General features: G+C 39.2%; 1 protein-coding gene across 11 annotated transcripts in view; it reads left to right on the top strand.

Annotated features, from left to right (window-relative positions):
• The window catches only part of PARD3 (par-3 family cell polarity regulator), a 420,254-nt gene that overhangs the window by 304,740 nt on the left and 97,527 nt on the right, over positions 1-17,987 (top strand). For all 11 annotated transcript variants that reach the window (XM_042044372.1, XM_042044371.1, XM_042044370.1 and 8 more), the window contains one exon: positions 16,011-16,265. In XM_042044372.1, coding sequence (XP_041900306.1) covers positions 16,011-16,265 — 255 coding nt within the window. The remainder of the gene's footprint in view (positions 1-16,010; positions 16,266-17,987) is intronic.

The raw sequence follows: 17,987 nt of genomic DNA, 5'->3' as shown, positions 1-17,987 counted from the left end.
AGGGTGTTTGTGCAGCCAACTTCCCTTCACATGGATGGAGCAGCCACAGAGCTCATGCCAGGGGTGCAGAGCCATGGAAAGCTGCTTCGGTTGCTCTGGCCAGCTCAGGGCAGGGGATGGTTGGCCAGACAAGCACCACACTGTGCCCTGGCTTCACATGCTGCTGCTGGGCCTCAGCTGGCCCTTAGGGTTTCTTAGTAACATTAGGTCCCCAGAAAATCAGCCATATACATTTATAAAAGGAAGAAAGACTTGATGCCTGAGTTAGTAACGTTTTCTCTCTCTTCATTCTCTCTCTCTCTGTCTCTCTGTGTCTCTCTGTCTCTCTCAGTAAGAATGGTGAGAGTATAGACTGTCCATGTGATGATGTAAGAGAGGTTGCAATAGTCACGCTGGGTACCAAGGTAGAATTATGAAATTATTTGTATAGTCCCCAGTGCATGGAGCAAATTCCTAATCCCTGTCCATCAAGTTATGCTAACCAATTTGAATCTTTCCTGGAATCTCATTCCTTGTGTGTCATAAAAACAATTTTATGTGTTCACTGAAGCTGCAGAAAATGCATGTGCCAGAACTTCATAACAGCTTGATGTTATAGTAACATGGGTTCTTCTCCTCCCATTACTCTCTTTCCCTGTGTATTTGCTTTCCTTTGTGTTATAAGAGAATGCAACTTCTTTGGGGTAGTCGCATGTACAACTAATAAAAGATAATAAAATAGCAACCAAATGTGTGAGGTGCTTCCTTATGTTTCTGAAAAATTCAGATGTTGATTTGGTCCACAGAGATGAAATATTTTTGCAGTTAGATTGCAGAGTTTCCTTTTGATCCTGTAAAATAATGATGTTAGATACATGCTGTTAATGAAGAGTACTCTTGCAAATTAACTGAATAATCCCTCAAAATGCTTACTAGGAGACAGAGTAAAATATTACTGTCAGTGTTGGCTCATAATGGCTGCTATTTTAACTTTGTTTTCTGTGGTTTTTTTCTCCTCAATTTTTTTATTAGTGCAATTCACTTGGTCTATTTTACTTGGTATTTGATACTATATACCTCTAAAATGATGCAATGCTTTGGGGAAATAGGTAGGATTTAATGAATTTACTATGTATGAGAGGCTAGGAGCAAAAATCCTTAGAGGGGTCAGAGAACAAGTGAACAGCCCATTAAAGAATCAATCATGCCCACAATTTTATGGAATTATTATGCCTTTACTTTATAATTTTAATAGTATTGTGCTTACAGTAGTATTTTCTTTAAAACCTAGCGTTCATATGGATTATGAGACAAATAAGAAAATTAATGCTCTTCAATTTACCATGATTAAATTAATAAAATGGCCTTTTATAAATATATTATTAATAATAGTTTCTTGATTCTGTGATTCTTTGATTAAGGAGTGTATCTTTTAAGCTGTGTCTCTCTTAAGCTACATCCTATATATGTTGGATATATATGTGTATATGGTGCATGTTTACTGACAATCTTAAAGTAAATTTGAACCCAAAATGAAGTTATCTAGTTGAAAATACAGCCAGCTTTCAATGACAAGGAATACTGGAACAATTAGGGGTGTCACCTGATGAGACCACCTACTAGTCTTATGAAAAATTCTGTAAATACTTGCTATTTGTAAATGCTCCAAATGTTGGAGTAACAGTTCACCCAAGACCATAGAACATTGCCTCATGTCACTATGCTTTAACACTGGTTTACTGCACAGAAACAAGTCTGCTTGAATTATCCTTGAGTATCTGCCAAGCACTGATCTGAAAATCTGGCTGGGCTCTGCTGTGCTGTTAGAAAGGGTTCTCTCCAGCAGTTGCACCAGTCAAAAACTCGAGGCAAGATTAGGCAATAGGTTTTCTGAATGTGGCCTTCAGTCTCCTAAGAGTCTATACTGCAGTCTTCAGGAAGCTAAATAAGAACCAAATTCAGTTAGCTGTGCTCCTGTGCCAGATCACAGCTGTTTTACATATATGTTAATTTGGGGCCTCTCTTTGCTGTGTGGTCATCTTGTCTATCTATCACTGGACTGCTCAAACTGGGTACCACTGAGATGCTACATTCACTCAGGCTGAGAAAGCAGCCCTGGGTCCTTTGTGGTTTTGTTGTAGAAGGTTTTTTATCAAATCCAGACTCTCCTGATGCACCTGTGGTTTGCATATATCTTCCTAAAATCTCTTGGATTATACAGACTGAAGATGCGTGGAATATCTTGAGCTTTCAGAGATGCTTCCAACTGCTTACAGTTTTACACAAGCATTGCAGTGTTGGATAGACTTAAAAGCAGATTTTGAAACTTTTGTCAGTGACCAAGGAGAATCAGTTCATATGGGTGGTCACCTTGTGCTGTGCTGCTGCATCAAAACCTCTGGAAGCCCACAGACCTTTCTAATCTAGAAACCCTCTACATCTGGTCTTTGAGGGCCTCCCAGAGTAGCTTTGCTCAATATTTAGCCAGCGTGCCCATTGATACCCTGCAACCTGATTGCAGAAATGTTTTCTGAGTTCTTCAAGGCCCTTTAGTGTAGTCTCTTAGGAGATGTGAAGATGGAACTGTTTAGAAAACCTACTGCTTTTGTCTTCTGGTTGTTACTGGTGGCCCTTGCTGGAGAGAGATGTCCCTCCAACAGCAGGTTCTGATACCTTTCTTTCGCCCTCTTCCATCCTTGCATTTTTCCTTCAATTTCATTTTTTGCTGCTCTGTTTTGGGCTGCTTACCCCCCCCCCCCCCTTTTCTTTTTCTTTCCATTTCAACTTTGTGTTCATTACAAATATAAACCATCAGCAAATCCAAAACCTTTGCCTGTGGTCTTCCCTTCTCTAGCACAGGCATATGCAGTTCTTGGCACACGGCAAGGCCATGTGTGCTGGCCATCTTCAGCCTTGGACCGACTTCTTCTAGCAAAGAAAGTTCTCCCTGACCTGAACAACTTTACTCTTTGTACCTGGGTAGTAGATAACAGAGGACTGAACTAAACGTACCTCTTTGTGAAGTTTTTAAGAAATTCATCTGCATCCAGCATGGTTCACTGCTGGATAATGCTTAAAAGATGAAAGTTGCAATTCTCATGTAATCTCATGATTCAGAGTTCGTGATCCATCTGTTGGCAAACAGTGTTTATGCTGTAATCCGCCTCTAGAGGCACTTCCTCCTCTTGGAAGCAAAGTCTAGAGGATATTTTCTCTGTTTGGTTAATACACAGATTTAAGAGCTTTACTAATGTTCTATAAATCTCTGTGTTACCATAAAAGTGTTTTAATCTTAGTATTGTATTCTTCTTCAACTTCCACTGAAATGGATGCAAAATCAAGTGCTTAAACACCTGTGTTGGGAGGATCGGTCTTGAAGAGATAAGGAGAAACCTTTTGGGAGAGAATTAAAGTGTTGTGCTGGTGGAAGCGCTGTGACAGAGGCTCCGGAGGTGCTGGGAGGGCGATAGAGCGGTCAGATGGGGGCCTGTGGAGCCGGGGGCTCTCTCTGCTCCGTAATAGCAGCTGCACAATCCCAGCCTCTGTTGTGCTTGCTGGAGGACAGATAACAAGGCAGAGCGATACCGCCCTGGGTACGTGCATGTGCATAGTTCCCGTCTGGACTGGAAAACTCCTGCTGTGCTGGTTTCCCCCCCTTTCTATTTCGGCAAACATGACCTTTTGTTCCTCTGGGTTACAAAAGGAGCAACATTTACATAATTCCGCCGTCGCTGTCCCCCGGGTGCCGCCAGTCGCCCGGGCCGGGAGGTGCCTGGGGAGCGGCGGGGCCGGGAGGGGGAGCTGCGGGCTCGGCTCGGCCGGGATCGCTCGGTGCGGCCGCGCCCGGCGCCGGGTGTCAGCCGGGGACAGCCTTGCGGGGCGGCCGGGGGAGCCGGTGCTGCCGGCGCACGGCGGGGAGGGCGGGGCAGCGTCTGTCCTGCACCGGCGGGTTTGCTGTTACTCTTGGAGCTCAATCAAATAGGCTGACAGCACTTTTTTGTGTGGATGTAAACAAGGCTGCGAGTAGAGTGGGCGTCGTTCACGCATTTTTTTTCCCCTCTAAATTTAGAGGGAAACATTCTGCCTGTTCATTAGTAGTTAAAATAACGGTGTTTTGGGGGTTTTTTCCCCCTGAAGGATTCGGTTATTCCATAAAATGCTTCCTGTATTATATTTTCCTAAGGGTATGTGGGTCTTTATCTCTAACATGTAATAAACTTCTCTTCATCCTTCTCTAGTACCATTAAAGCCACAAGCCCTTTGTTGTAAAAGTATACTAATGAATAGAAATGTTACAACAAGAACAGAAGTCTTGTGTTTTCCCTTCATCATGCATCATCCATTTTAATTAGACGAAAGGGTGGTGAGTACTGTGACAAGAGTCTGGAATTAAAATCATTAATTGATGTCAAGCTGACGAGAGACTGCTAACATGAATTTACTGACAGCAGGAAAGAAATTAACCTTATTACTTTATTTAGTTCATTGGGACTATTTATTATATTTTCCTATGTAAGTTCAATGTGTTCTGTTAGTGATGATAGAGAAAGGCAATTAATAAAACCTACATAAAGTTTTATTACCTCCTATCAATGACATTTGGATGAAAACCACATCAATAATTTACAAAAAACAAACCCACCAGATCCTTCTAATCAATGTAACTCATCAAAACTCTTGCAGCAATATTTTTGATATTTTAAATTAGTATAACAGGCTAGCCGAGCAGGATTGCAAAAGTGATTTGATTTAAAACCATGTCTTAGTTTCTTAATGTCAGTGTTGCAAAAAATGAAACATATTTTCTGCAGCAATGACATTGATTGGAATAACTGTCTGGTTTGATCATCATTGGAAGGTCAGCCTAACAAAGATGAGTTTTAATGTTAAGCATCTTTATTCTTTAGATGAAAGAGTACAGCAGTGTCTTACAGAATGACAGCAGCATCCTATAGATAATTTGTGACCCAAAGGTCATAATAAAAGAATAGAGGGGAGGTCATCCTGTAGTAAAGGCCATCTGGAACTGTTAAAGTATCAGATGGAGTAGGGGGCTGAACAGCAGGACACTCTTGGTGTCTTTCCAGATTTCCCAGAGAGACCATAATATTTTTATTGGAAAACTCCAACTTTTTTCCCCCTTAAGCAAAATATTTTTATCAAGCAGTTTCATCTTACTTTAAGGAAAAAAGACTACATATTGTGATAAGGAAAGGATTTTTGTTTCTTATGTTGCCTAAGAGTTGTCTGTGTTTTTGAAGAAACTCAAAGGTTCAACTTTACTTTTGCTGCTGCTGTATTTTGATGCCACTTAACAGCTTTCAGAAGAACTGTTACCTCTAAAATGATTATTACTGCAAGCATTCAGAATATAAGTAATTTGTAAAGTTTTTCTGTTAAAACTTTCACCTTCTTCCCATCCTGTAACAGAGGAGAGGAAAAATTTCTCGGTGATCAGAAAATCAGAGCAATATGTTTCTCATTCTGACTTATTTTGTGATGGGGTCTGCTTGTCTCAGTTTCATTGAGATTTGTAGCATTGTTTTTGGCAGTGGTTTTTTACATAATGGATGAGGGTACAGGATATGAAAAAAAAATCAATGGCAATAATTTTTGGAAGAGAACACAGAAGTGAAGCATGAGAATACTGAACTTTGGAAAAGCATTTCAGGCCAGTTCCACTTCATAAAAATACTGACTTCAGGAGATATGTAAATTGAAGCCTTTGTAGAATAATAATAACTGGAGTAGTTTTTTAAACAAAACACCACATATTCTCTAGCTACATACTGTAAGTATAGAGATTTTAAGACATCATGCTAAAAGTTTATTTTCTCTATTATTTCTCTCTAGTGATTCAACACATTGCACTGGGCAAGGTCTGGCCAAGTCCCTTGCAATATATTGAAAAAAGATAATTTGGGTGGTCTTTATAATATTCTGTGTTACAAATTAGTTTAAGGTCTCTTGCAGATCATATAAATTCAGTGCTCTCTTACACATATCAGCTAAATTGGACTAAAATGTTTGACTTTAGAGTGCCAAGAACTTTGGGCTAAGGCAGCAGCATGTCCTCTGATGTCATATGAACTCTCCTTTAGTGGCAGAGTTACTGTAGCAAAGACTTATTTGAGAATTACCATAGTTACTACCTGACTGAACTTACTGTTGCTGAATTGAACTGAACTCAAAACCTCTCAGGTTTTCCACACTGCACTACAGGAGTCTGACAGTAAAACAAGGCACTAATCCTGCTCCTTTTTCTAATCCTTAAATACAGCAGCATTTGACTAGCCAGAAAGACACCTAATGATAGATTCGTACCGGGCAGATGGATTCTCCCTCCACACCCCGTCTGCAACCTTTGTTTTGTAACCAGTTACTAGAACAAGCCATTTACGAGTTATGAGACACCCAGCTCTGTTTCTGGCCGTGCTATAGATTTGTGCTTTCAGTTCTGTGACCCAGTAAGATTTAAGAAGTGAATCCTCAGAGGTGTTGTGGGTGTGAATTTGTGGGTCCTGCACTAAGATATTTACTTATAAGCTATATTCTTTATTGGTTTGGTTTTTTTTTTTTTTTCTTTCTTTTCCTTTTCTTTCATCTTCAGTGTTTGAGATTTACATAATCCTTGCTTTGTTGTGAGGTTTTTCATTGTATTTTTTTGTCATACTGTTCTTCATACTGTTTCATACTTCATACTGTTTCATTTTCCAACTTCAGGATTAGGATATTTTATACATAATACTCTAGAAACACAGAACAATGGACCCGAAATAGAGCTAGCAGCAGAATTTTGTACTCACTTTACTAGACTTCAGCTAGAGGAGCATGGCTGGTAGATAGGCTCAGCTCAAACAACTGATAACAGTGTTGTAGCTCGACCTCCAGTTGCTGCTTGCAGCATCTGGGAATGACTGATTTGATTCATCATATGATGTATGGTACCATTTGATATGTGGTATGCCTGTGTCATTTGTTTCTTGCACACATGGGAACAGCTGCTCCTTACACATCTAACTTCAGAATTCAGATAGTACCCACCAGTGCTGCTTTCTGAAATTGTTCTCCAGTTGGTGAAAAAAAGAAATGTACAGGAAGAAATGGTCCAAGCAAGTCTGCATGGAGGAGGAAACCAGAGCTCTTAAAGTGAGGAGGAATGGAAGCAGGAGCTTGCATTTCAGCAATAAGTCATGTTTCAGCAGTAGTTGAATATAATGATCTTCTTCCTTTCCACTTCAGTCTAGCAGAAGAGCTAAAGAGGAGAATAGAGCTAAGGTAATCTAATGATCAGGGACCTGTTGTTGTAGGTGTAAATATCAGCCTTTCTGGCCAATTTTCTTACGCAAAAGGAAAACTAATTTCCATTTTACTTTCAGACAGCAATGTTCTTTGATGCAACATGGTTCCCAGCAGGGTAACTCCAGTTGCTCATTTGCGTGATCCTCCACTGCTGAGGTCACTGATCCTTGGATCAGACATGAAAATAAGGACAGAAAATTTCAGCCATGGTAGTGTTTGTTTGGAGACAGAAGCACCTATAGTGCCTGTGCCTGTGTACCTGAAACATTCTCCTTTGGTTGAAACATATTTTAAAAAAGCACAGCAGACAAACTCTCCACCCTGAAATGTGGCAGACTATTAACTGCAAAGTAGGCTGAAAGCTCCACTGAAGCGTAAGTAAGATAATTTGCAGATTTTTAAACTCAAAATAAGCAAGGATTTTTCTGTTGTTCACTGCAGCGTCCAAGAAAGCAGGTTTGAGATACTCTGCTGGGGGGACATGTCTTCACTTTGGGAAGACAAAGGGTGAATCAAGAAGGTCAGGAGATAAGGAAGGGTGGGGGTGAAATATATGAGAGATTCCACAAGGTTAGAGGAAATAATTTTAATGTCTCCTTTAGTTTCATCAATGTCACTTGATTTCAAATTGGTGTTTGCACTTCACCTGCTCATATGCATAATATTTACTTTCTCTCCTGCATTTTTTCATTTCTTTACGTCTTCATTTGTATTTTGCAGCCTTCTTTAATAGCCTTCTTTAATATAACTGCTTATAAAAATGAGCATAATGTTCTAGTCTTAATATATTAAGGCACTTAAAGTAATCACCTTATCACCTTTATCCTTCACCTTTTTTTTTTTTTATAACTGCAGCCCTCCTGGGTTGTAGCTCATTAAACGTTTTTGAAATTCTCATGCATCTCTTCTGATTTGAGGAGGGGGGATCTTCAGAGAGACAGTAAGTACTATCACATATTCTAATTGGCAGATAGGCTGTGATTGTTGAAGGAGAAAGAAAATTAAGACTGTCTGATTATGTAGATACATTTCTTTAATTTAGAGATGATGGGCAGCCTTTTTTAAAAAAAAAATGTAGTCCCTGTTGTATTTCTCAGCTGTTGTAGAACCAATATGTAGGAAATATATGTATGTAAAATTTCTATGTAGGTGAGAATTACAGATCTTTGAGAGAGATCATGTCACTTTTTCAAGGTAGGATCTGCAGGGTATGCCATGCCTGCAAGATGTTGGTTTCATCCTGGTTTTTTTTTTTTTTTTTCAGTTTACAATGACATAAACTCTACAGCTTCCTATGGCCATCTTTTCCACTACCTTTGTTTAGGAAGTTGCCCTGCTCACAGTATCTAATCTCAGTTAGTCTTGCTTTAGTTAAATACCTAACACATTATTCTTTTCCTCCGGTGTCTGGAGACTACTGTTATGTCCCCACTCTATTATTTTCTTTCCCAAACAGCTTGATGTTACTGACTCATATCTGTTACCCAGTAGAACTTCCAGATCCATTCCTGAAAAAGCAACTCACAGATTTTTTCTCTACTTTTAATTGATTGATTGGTTATTTGAACTATGTAAATTACCTTCTAGTTGCTGTTACTTAAGTTAATTCTATTTTTGAAGTCTACTCTGTATTTCAAGTACATTTGAAGTGTTAATCCTTTGCTCCAAAGTTCCTTCATTTGGGTTTTCTGCAGATTCAATAGTGGCCTAATTAATAATGAAAAACCCTGAGTAAATTCAGAGAATGATCCACATAGAAAATATCTCAATCTGTCCATTCTGGTGACTGTGAATTGCTGAGTCCTATTCTCTAGATACTCTGTAGAAGCAGCCTGGTTCAACTGCAACCATCCCATAGCTGTTTTTCTTAGCCTGACACTGTTTCTGCTCTGTTCACAAGGCCGTTTGCCATGTTTTAGAGGGGAATCTGACTGACTTGACCACATCTGTTCTTGATAACTCTCTGGTGGCTACTGCTTGTCCCATTATCTCCTCTGTGTGTACCAGTAGTTTACTTAAGAAGGGATTGAAGTTAAACTCACGAGTATTTCATTCTCCTCCTACTCTGAGGTATATTTGACTTTTCCTAGTTTTCTTTAGTGTTTTAGTTGTCTTCAAAAAGTTCTTCTGGTTGCTGAAAAAGTGTGAGGCTACTTCAGACAGTTGTGTGTGTGTCAGATGGAGTTCAGCTACCTTAACCAGTTTCTAGCTACTTTTTTTGCTGGTATATTGAAGATATTTTTGTTATTGGTGGTAGTCAATTATGCTGGTCATCTGCTTGCAGTCAACCATTTCAGTGAAGACAGATGCAAAGAAAAAAACCATTAAGCCTCAGATCTCCTCAGCATCATCTGTCAATATCCTTCCCTCACTGCCACGCAGGGGAGCAACCTTTTCTTTGCTCTTCCTTTTACTGCTAATGCAATTATGCAATGATTTATTGTCATCTTTAAAGCTCCCTGCTACTTTTATTTTACATTATGCCTTGGCCTTTCTGATTTTGTCCCTGTTTGCTTGTGCAAACTGACCACGTTTTGCATGTATTTCCTCATGTGTCTGAGGTCAGAGGATGGTCATATTTCAGTCAACTGGCCACACATGTGTGTCTATAGCAGATAAGGTAGAACTGTTAATATTTTTCTTTTAATGACTTGAAAAAGATTGGTCTCTAGCCTTTCAATTTAAAATTTATATTTACACAGCAGTATTTTCTGACTTTTTTTTAATATGTTTAAGTTTTGAATGAAATGGGGGGAAATGAGGAAGGGGAGGTGTCTTTCTTATTTACAAGCTACTGCTGTTGGTGGCCATGATTATCCATAGTGCACAGTGGTCCTCCGGGATGATTTTCCCAGGAAAGCAGATGGCTTTGCTGAGAGGTGGTTATAACTGTGATAACTGACTAGCTCTAATCATGGTAAGAAAAGCTAAGTGTCATATGCGGTTCAGAGTGAAATCACAGTAATGCCTATAATCAAGGTACCCTCGTTAGAAGGGTAGTTGTCAGAAAAATTCTGCTTGGCTCTGGACAAAGGTCAAAGAAAAATAAAGGAGAGGACAAACTCCCATGTTGATTTGATTGCCAAAAATTAGAAAAAGGGCCATTAAAAACCTGAAGGCAGTTGAGGAGGTTGGGGGAGGAACAGCGAGACCTGGTGTGCTGTGCCTGCAAGGTATTTTTCACTAGCAAAGAAGGAGGGGACAAATTTGACAAGATCTGGCTGCTGGCCAATGCACTTTTTGACCTCTTTATTAGAAACGATATCTGGCAAAAATTGGACTGAATGTGTTCATCCCGCTGGACTAACTTGAACAAGCTGCCTGGCTTTATAAAGGTGTCGTTGTTTTCCTCAGTTTCCAATCCATCATCCCAGCGCATGGCAGTCTGATGGTAGAAGAACTGAGAACTGGCAGCCATGAATGGCTTGTCATTTAGCTTCTGTCCTTACACAATGCTGTTTCTATCCTTAATAAACATTGTCAGCCATCTCACATATGTGGAACTGCAAGCATTCAATACTGATTTTGTAAATGAGTGAGCCTCGGTGGAAAGGACGAGGGTGTGGATTATCACTTGGGCAATAGCTGAATCCTGGCAGCAGCCGGAGGATTAATTGAATTGACCAAGCAATTGCACACCAGAAACAGCAGCCAACTTTGTTTCAGCTCTTAGGGGAGGATGTTGCTGCCATTGCAAAGGCAAATGTAATGTACTAGCCATGAATATCCTTCCCATGCTGTGTTCATCAATTAAGATAAGTAGTGATTTTTTTGCAAGGACCTAAATCACCAGTATGAAAAAATCCAAACAAAGGAGATTGAAGGTCCCAAGGGATTTGTGATATGTTTATAGTTTACTACTAACTTTAGATGAAATTAGCATTGATTTCTTTTGACAGCTTTGCTTTTTCACTTTTACCAACAACAGCTCAGCCAGCTCTACAGATCTGACTTTTTTGTTGCTGAAAACAGTTAAAGTTTAGTTCAGAGAACTGCTGTAAGCATTTAGCTCAGGGTGGAATTGAATCTCAAATTGATACGATTATTTAATACCCACATATGGGTTACATGGCTAAATGCCCTTTGTGGTCGAGAAAGGGCTACTCAACACAATTGGTGGAGCCTGGAGAAGGGTTTGATTTCACCTTAAAATGGCCACGTTACAGATGTTTGAGTGAACTGTGTGCTGGACCATACAGCAGCTGCCTGATGTGGCTGAATCTTGACCAGCTTTCCTGGGAGTTCAAAACATACCTTGACTCCTAAACTTAGGTGTCTAAAATGGGAGTTACCTTTATCTGAAAGCTGAATATCACTCACAGTTTTGAAGAAGGGAACGAGGGAGCTGCTGTTTGCTGGGGACAGCTGCACTTAAGCTTTTGCCTTCCTTTTGTGACCACCATTTCACGTGCGTAGGAATTGCTGTACAATGGGTATGTCTATCATTACTGGATTAGCTTGCAATGAAAAGCTCTTCTAACAATTATAGGAAGTTCTGCAGCTAACAATATTGTCATTTGAAGCAGTTATCATTAGCTTTTGAATTGAATGGCACACAAATGCATGAGGATAGTTTATACTTTACTGAACGTTATAATTTGAGTCTCAAAAGCATGACAGTGTGTTGTTGACATTTTCAGTATTAACACTTCAGCAGGAAGGGTTTAGAAACTTCTTGGGATAGTTTTTGTATTTTTAAAAGTTCAGTTTCATTTAAACGCTGAAAAATTGATCAGCAGTTTTTGCAAAAATTCTTTGACGATGAAAAGAGTTATGTGAATATTAAGCATTATTATTATTATCAAACCCCCACAAAATCCTTAGGAAGGCCATAAATCCTCAAAATTAGCTGATCTGAAATCTCAGACGTATGCATTTTTGCCATGTCATGAAGGAATATGATTCAGTGAAGACAGCTTAATACACTTATCCACATTATGAAACCAAAGCACTGTGGTCAAACACTTCTCCAGATACTGGATTTCAATAGCAGGGGTGTTGCTGATTAGGGCTGAAGTACAGAGTGCATTCTGGGTTCTCATCTGTGCTGCACACTGTGTTTACATAGCCATTTTAATCTTCCCCACCAAAGTCTGCACTGGCATTTCCTGTATAGATATTTGATGTGGTCTGTGCTAACAAATGATTTAGGGCGTATCGTGCATATACACACACAGGCACACAGAGGGGCCAACATAAAATATAGCATCACATTAAATCAGGTCCTTATATAAAAATATATTCAGAGTTAAAAGCTATTATAATTCAAAAGGGATGGTGCAGTATTCAGCTGAGAGCTCTTACTCTTTTCAAGAATATGCCTACATATTTTTCTCTAGTGGTTTTGTTCCATCGAGAGACATAATGTTTAAATGTGGTGCGTCCTTGAAAAGGCAAAACCAAACATATTTTAAATAATATTCAAAAATATGTTAAGCAATCGAAATACCTATGTCATGTGAAAATGGTAGCATTTTCACACTGGCTTAAATGTAAAGCTTAAAAAAAACCAACAAGGGAAAAAATTCTGAACATTTTGGGTTTCAGTATAGTCAGTTACACCTTTAATTTTAGTGTTTCCTTTGTTAAATGCTATTGCAAATGGTTCCTGGGTACTTTGTTTATAATTAACAGGAAGATTAATAATGTGTTTAGACTCTGATTTTTAGTACTATGTATATGTACTAATACATAGTATTAGCAATTGAAGAAAATATTCTAAAAATTTTCCTGGTGGATGTGAACATAATTACTTGCATAACACTTCAACAATCAGTTCTTTCCCACTTGGATGGGAATAGGTGTCCCTCATGGAGCCATGCATGGGAAAACCTGAATGCTCTGGCTGCAAATGGCTCAGCATCCAGACCATTAAAGAGCCAATAAGCAGATGCATGAGAAAAGGCGGTTCACATGAAACAGGGAACACTTCTGTCTGCTCCTGTGGGGAGCGATGTGATCCCCGTGGTCAAAAGTTACGTAAGTTCACTGCCCTCTCCCATGGCAGTTTGTGTGACAAAGGCAGATATCACCAGTAACCACCAGGTAATTCTGTTTTGTACGCGCTTCAGGTAACAATGTTTCCTTCTGATTGAATTACTCTATGCCACATTATTGTTATACTGTCTGATTTCATGCACTGAAATTTTGGTTATCTAAAATACATGGATATTTTTTCTTTCAAATTGGTGTCAGACAGTGTTCCAGTATGTGATGATAAATCGTTCATTTAAAGGAAAATTAAAGCTACCGATGTCTAGGAAATTTCTGATTTCCTTTGCTTCTCCCATTCAGAGGACAAGTATCAGTAGATAAATACATCTTTTCACAGGGTAATTAATACAGGATTACAAATTAGAAGTTAAACTACAGTGAGAAGAATCAACATACAGAGGTGATTTTCAGACCTGTTTTTCCTCCTATATAGACACCTTGCAAGTGATTAAGGCTATAACACTTCTGAATTACAGCTTTGGGGTATAGGAGAATGCAAAATCTTTATTTTTATTTTAAAATAGGCCTGCTGAAACCCTGTTTAAGTTTGAAATGAGTTTTGGATTTAAACTTGAGACCCTCTCCACTCTAAATTAAACAAAAAACAATTCCAGCCTGATGTTGCTGAAATTGTAGAGGAAAATTCTCTCAGTTGACTAGTGTTACAGTTTTCACTTCCATTTTTCCTTATTAAAATAAAAAGCAAACAGTAAAGAAAATAATTTTGTGTTTGCAAAAATCAAAAAGTTATGTTAGTTTAAATTAACTTTTAAAAATAATTATTTTCTTTTCACTGTGACTGAACATAACTTGGGCATGTAAATGAATCAGTGAACCATCAATGTAGATGGCTCTGGCTGTTGAATGTAATTCAGTGAATCAGTTGTATCCTGAATCACTATGCATGGTCAATACTTTCAGGATTTGTGGGGAAAAACATGTCTGTGTATCCATGCCATCCTTGTATTCCCTTCCTTTTGGTGATCTTTGTTAGTGTAGAGGAACAATTTGCTTGGGACTCAGTCTGAGGAAGACACATTTATGATATTCACATAGCAGCTCGGGGCTGGATTCTCATGCTTGAACACAGATGACTTGTGTCATTTGGGTAACCACAATCTCTGAGACTTCAGCATGACCTGTGGGAGACCTTGCCCAGCAGCTGCAAGTCCATCAGGATTACCTGGGCATGTCAGGTGGCCAGAGCTGCTTATGTTTGAGCAGCTGAATCGAGGCTGAGTATCCGAGCTCCTGAGGAACACCTAAGCAAGAGCCTCAAAAGTGTCTCTGGAGTGACTCCTTTCATTCTCTGGCACATGGACTGGTTCCTAACTCTGGAGTCTGCTGCCGACAGCTCCTGGCCACCGTAAGGGGAACGAGCCTGCACACACGGCTGCTCTGAGGTCACCTGCTGCTGGCACTAAGGTCTCATGTCTTTATCTGCAGTCTGAATCCTACCCTTTGTGTATCCCCTTTTGTTTTTGCAAAACTAATCTTGAAGAGGCCATTTTGAAATTTCCAAGAATGTCAGTTACCTACCTTTAAGGCTTTTCTATTTTCAGAAGAGTCAAGGCTTGCTTTCAAAAGAGACAGAGGCTTTGGATAGGCTGCTCTTGTTAAAAGCTGGTGAACAAGGTGTCTTTGGAAATGGCACGCAGAGATTCACAGAGCTGTAGTCTCATGGATGGATGCTGTCACACTGTAGCCATGGCTGTATTAGATGAAAAAGGGGCACATTTTGCTAATGGAAGGGAAGAGACAGCTGAGTGCTTCATTTTGTGATGATGACAGAGCATTAAATTGGTCTGGGGAGACAGTGTAAAGGGGGGGTGTGGTCAGTTTGCTGTGCATATGTGTGTGCAATACATCCAATTTTATAAAATATCAAAGAAACTTTGAAGCCCAGATCAAATTTTTGCAATAGCTTTATGTGCTTTTGAAAATATGATCTGTGCTCAGTTCGTGCTTGTCAGATTCCTAAATGTCATCTATCTCTCACTTTTTATCATACAGCCAAATTAGTGCACATAGATATAAACCCTGTCCAGCATCACCTTTCATTTGTGACTTTAACACAAGGCACATGTTTTTACTTTCTGGGAAGATGCAGCTTGCTTTTGAGAGATGCCAGATTCAGTTTGTTTATATTTTTTAAAAAGCATGCACATTTCAAAGGAAATGTACAAGAATCTGCTTCTGCTGTTTACTGCATGCATGCAAACATATATACATGTATCCTATCCCTACACAGCTTTTAAATTCTGAAAAAAGTATGATTTTTGTAGTATTAAGCTAAGAAAGTACATTAAAATTCCTCTCTAAATACATGCATTAGTACCAGTAAATCTGGTAAGTTTTGATGGAGTACAATACAGTATGAATGGTGTCAGGCCATTCTCAGACAGGTCAGATAGTAGCACAGGCACCCTAAGATGCATGAAGCAATAGATTAACTCTGTTTACCAGCAGCTATGGCTAGTCATTATTTAGCTAACAATGAAACAAAAGACACAAAAGATAATCAGGTGTACTTCTGAAAGACCACTGTTGATCGTAGCATTGTTTCAATGTAGACTTCAATGTCTGAGGTAAACTTGAGACCTCATGGCAAACTGGAACTGGAAACTTCCACTGATTTCCATTAAGACAGGCTACCTAAAGTGTCTGCTGACTGCTGCATTCAAATGCCTCAGGGGGGACCACCCATCAGTTTCAGCCTTCTTTTAATTTTTCAGAATCCAAGCGAAAACTCGAGAATTTCGAGAGAGACAGGCTCGGGAACGTGACTATGCAGAGATCCAGGATTTTAACCGGACGTTTGGCTGTGATGCGGATCCGATGTATGCTGGGATCGCTGCCTATGACTCTCCAAACAGCGGCACAATAACGCTGAATGCCCGACCGCAGAGCCCGAGGGAAGGGCAAACGGTGGAAGCCTTGTACGCCCAAGTGAAGAAACCACGGAATTCAAAGTCTTCACCTGTAGACAGGTAGGCACCACACATCAATCAATACACCCTCTCAAAATCTGCCTTTGTGCTGCTTTTGTCATGGGAGATGGTTGTACATCAATTGGAAAGACAGAGCTGCATATTTTTAATGGCTTTTTAAAGCCTTTATGTAGAACAGTATTGAACTCACTCAAATCAACCTGTTACAGAATGGGATGGGAAAGTTGTTTTCTGCAGAGCAACTACATTTCTTCCCTTTCTTCAGATGGTTTGGAATTTTTGGAATTGCTGTTGGGTATCATTGGAATTAAATTCAAATTTTTAATGTAATCAGGTTTATTTATCAAAGCTCCAGCAGATATGCTTGTGGAATACAACATTTACAATCTATTTACAGCCATTACAAACATCTCTAAAAGGTTAATGTGTTTACAGCAAAAATGGGTTAAAGCTTACATGGATTGTAAGCTGTAAGTCCTACCCGTAGTCCTGAACTTCAATCTAACAGGTTGAGCTTTTTAGCTCAAATTATGCTTATAATTTTAGCTTAAATTATGATTAGATATAGACCAAGTGAGCAAATTCGAAGCTTAACTCATGAGTTACTTCTTGGTTTGTAGCTTATGATTTTACTCTTCCTGCAGGTACATTATCTCAACTGTGTCTTACTTGTTTTTGTGCTGAAACTAGGCAAAATTCCAGTTTCTGTTGATGGAGTTCTGAGTTCATTTGAAAACCTGAAGCTAAAACAGACATGTAAATTAACAGAGTAAACACAGTTAAAGGCAAAATTCACAGGGTTTTTTGTGCTTTAACAATGAAAATACATCTGTTTTCTTGGCTTACTATTATGAACTTGTAGTTCTGCATTTTCTCAGCATTACAATAACACTAAAATCCTAGTGCAAGACATATTGTTCACTCATTTGGAAGTTATTTATTTAGTTCATAGTAAAGCCATTCATTTTTTTTCTACCTCACTCTTTCCAGCAGAAAAAGACTGGACTTTCAGTTAAATCAGCAAAGCCGTGTCTTTGCCTGCAGTATTTGAGATTTGTATAACTTCTACATGAGCAGTGGCATTCATCTTGCATATTCTGTTCTAGGTGGTAATGGAGTAATTTGTGTTTCAGCTAAATGTCTAAAATTTTGAGGACTGAGAGTATTGTATTTAACCCTCCGCTAGATCTATTTTGCAAAGTTTCTTTATGTAATTTGATAAAATTACATCCTCTAATATGACAAATAAGAAAATCTCAGCTGCATTGTGGAATGCATACATTTTTGCTAAAAATCAGTAGCACAGCTGCCTTTTTATTGTCTCAATTGCACTGTTCTCTTGCGCTGTGTAAAAGGTGTACTTTTCATAGTAAATGAAAATAATTTATATATTGTGGATGTATGTACATTATTTCAGTGAAGGAAGCAAAATGACGTTAAAAGATTACAGCTTCATCTGTGTCCTTGAAATTTTATATTCCTTAGCCCTATATTGGCTGGCACTGGTATACCCAGGTGCCTGGCATTTCAGCACTTTTGTGCCTTTGGAAATCGAGATAGCTTGGTTGGATATGTCTGCCGCGTGGTGACTCTCATGGCTGTTTTTGTTAGACCAAAGGCAGTGTTTCATGCTGGAGCTGAATGGCATCAATGTCACATCAACAAAAAAAAAGTTCTTTGATACAAACCTGGCACGGCAAAATAGGAGACCTGCGTGACCCAGCTAACTCTGTGTGGTGGCTGATAAAAGAGCCAGGAGAG

Source organism: Corvus kubaryi, unplaced genomic scaffold (assembly GCF_017639235.1).
Source record: "Corvus kubaryi isolate FWS band 111438036 unplaced genomic scaffold, C.kubaryi_AGA036_p1.0 37398, whole genome shotgun sequence".
NCBI classification, from domain to species: domain Eukaryota; kingdom Metazoa; phylum Chordata; class Aves; order Passeriformes; family Corvidae; genus Corvus; species Corvus kubaryi.
The sequence above is the reverse complement of the archived record's forward strand: the minus strand, read 5'-3'. Positions and strand labels throughout refer to the sequence as shown.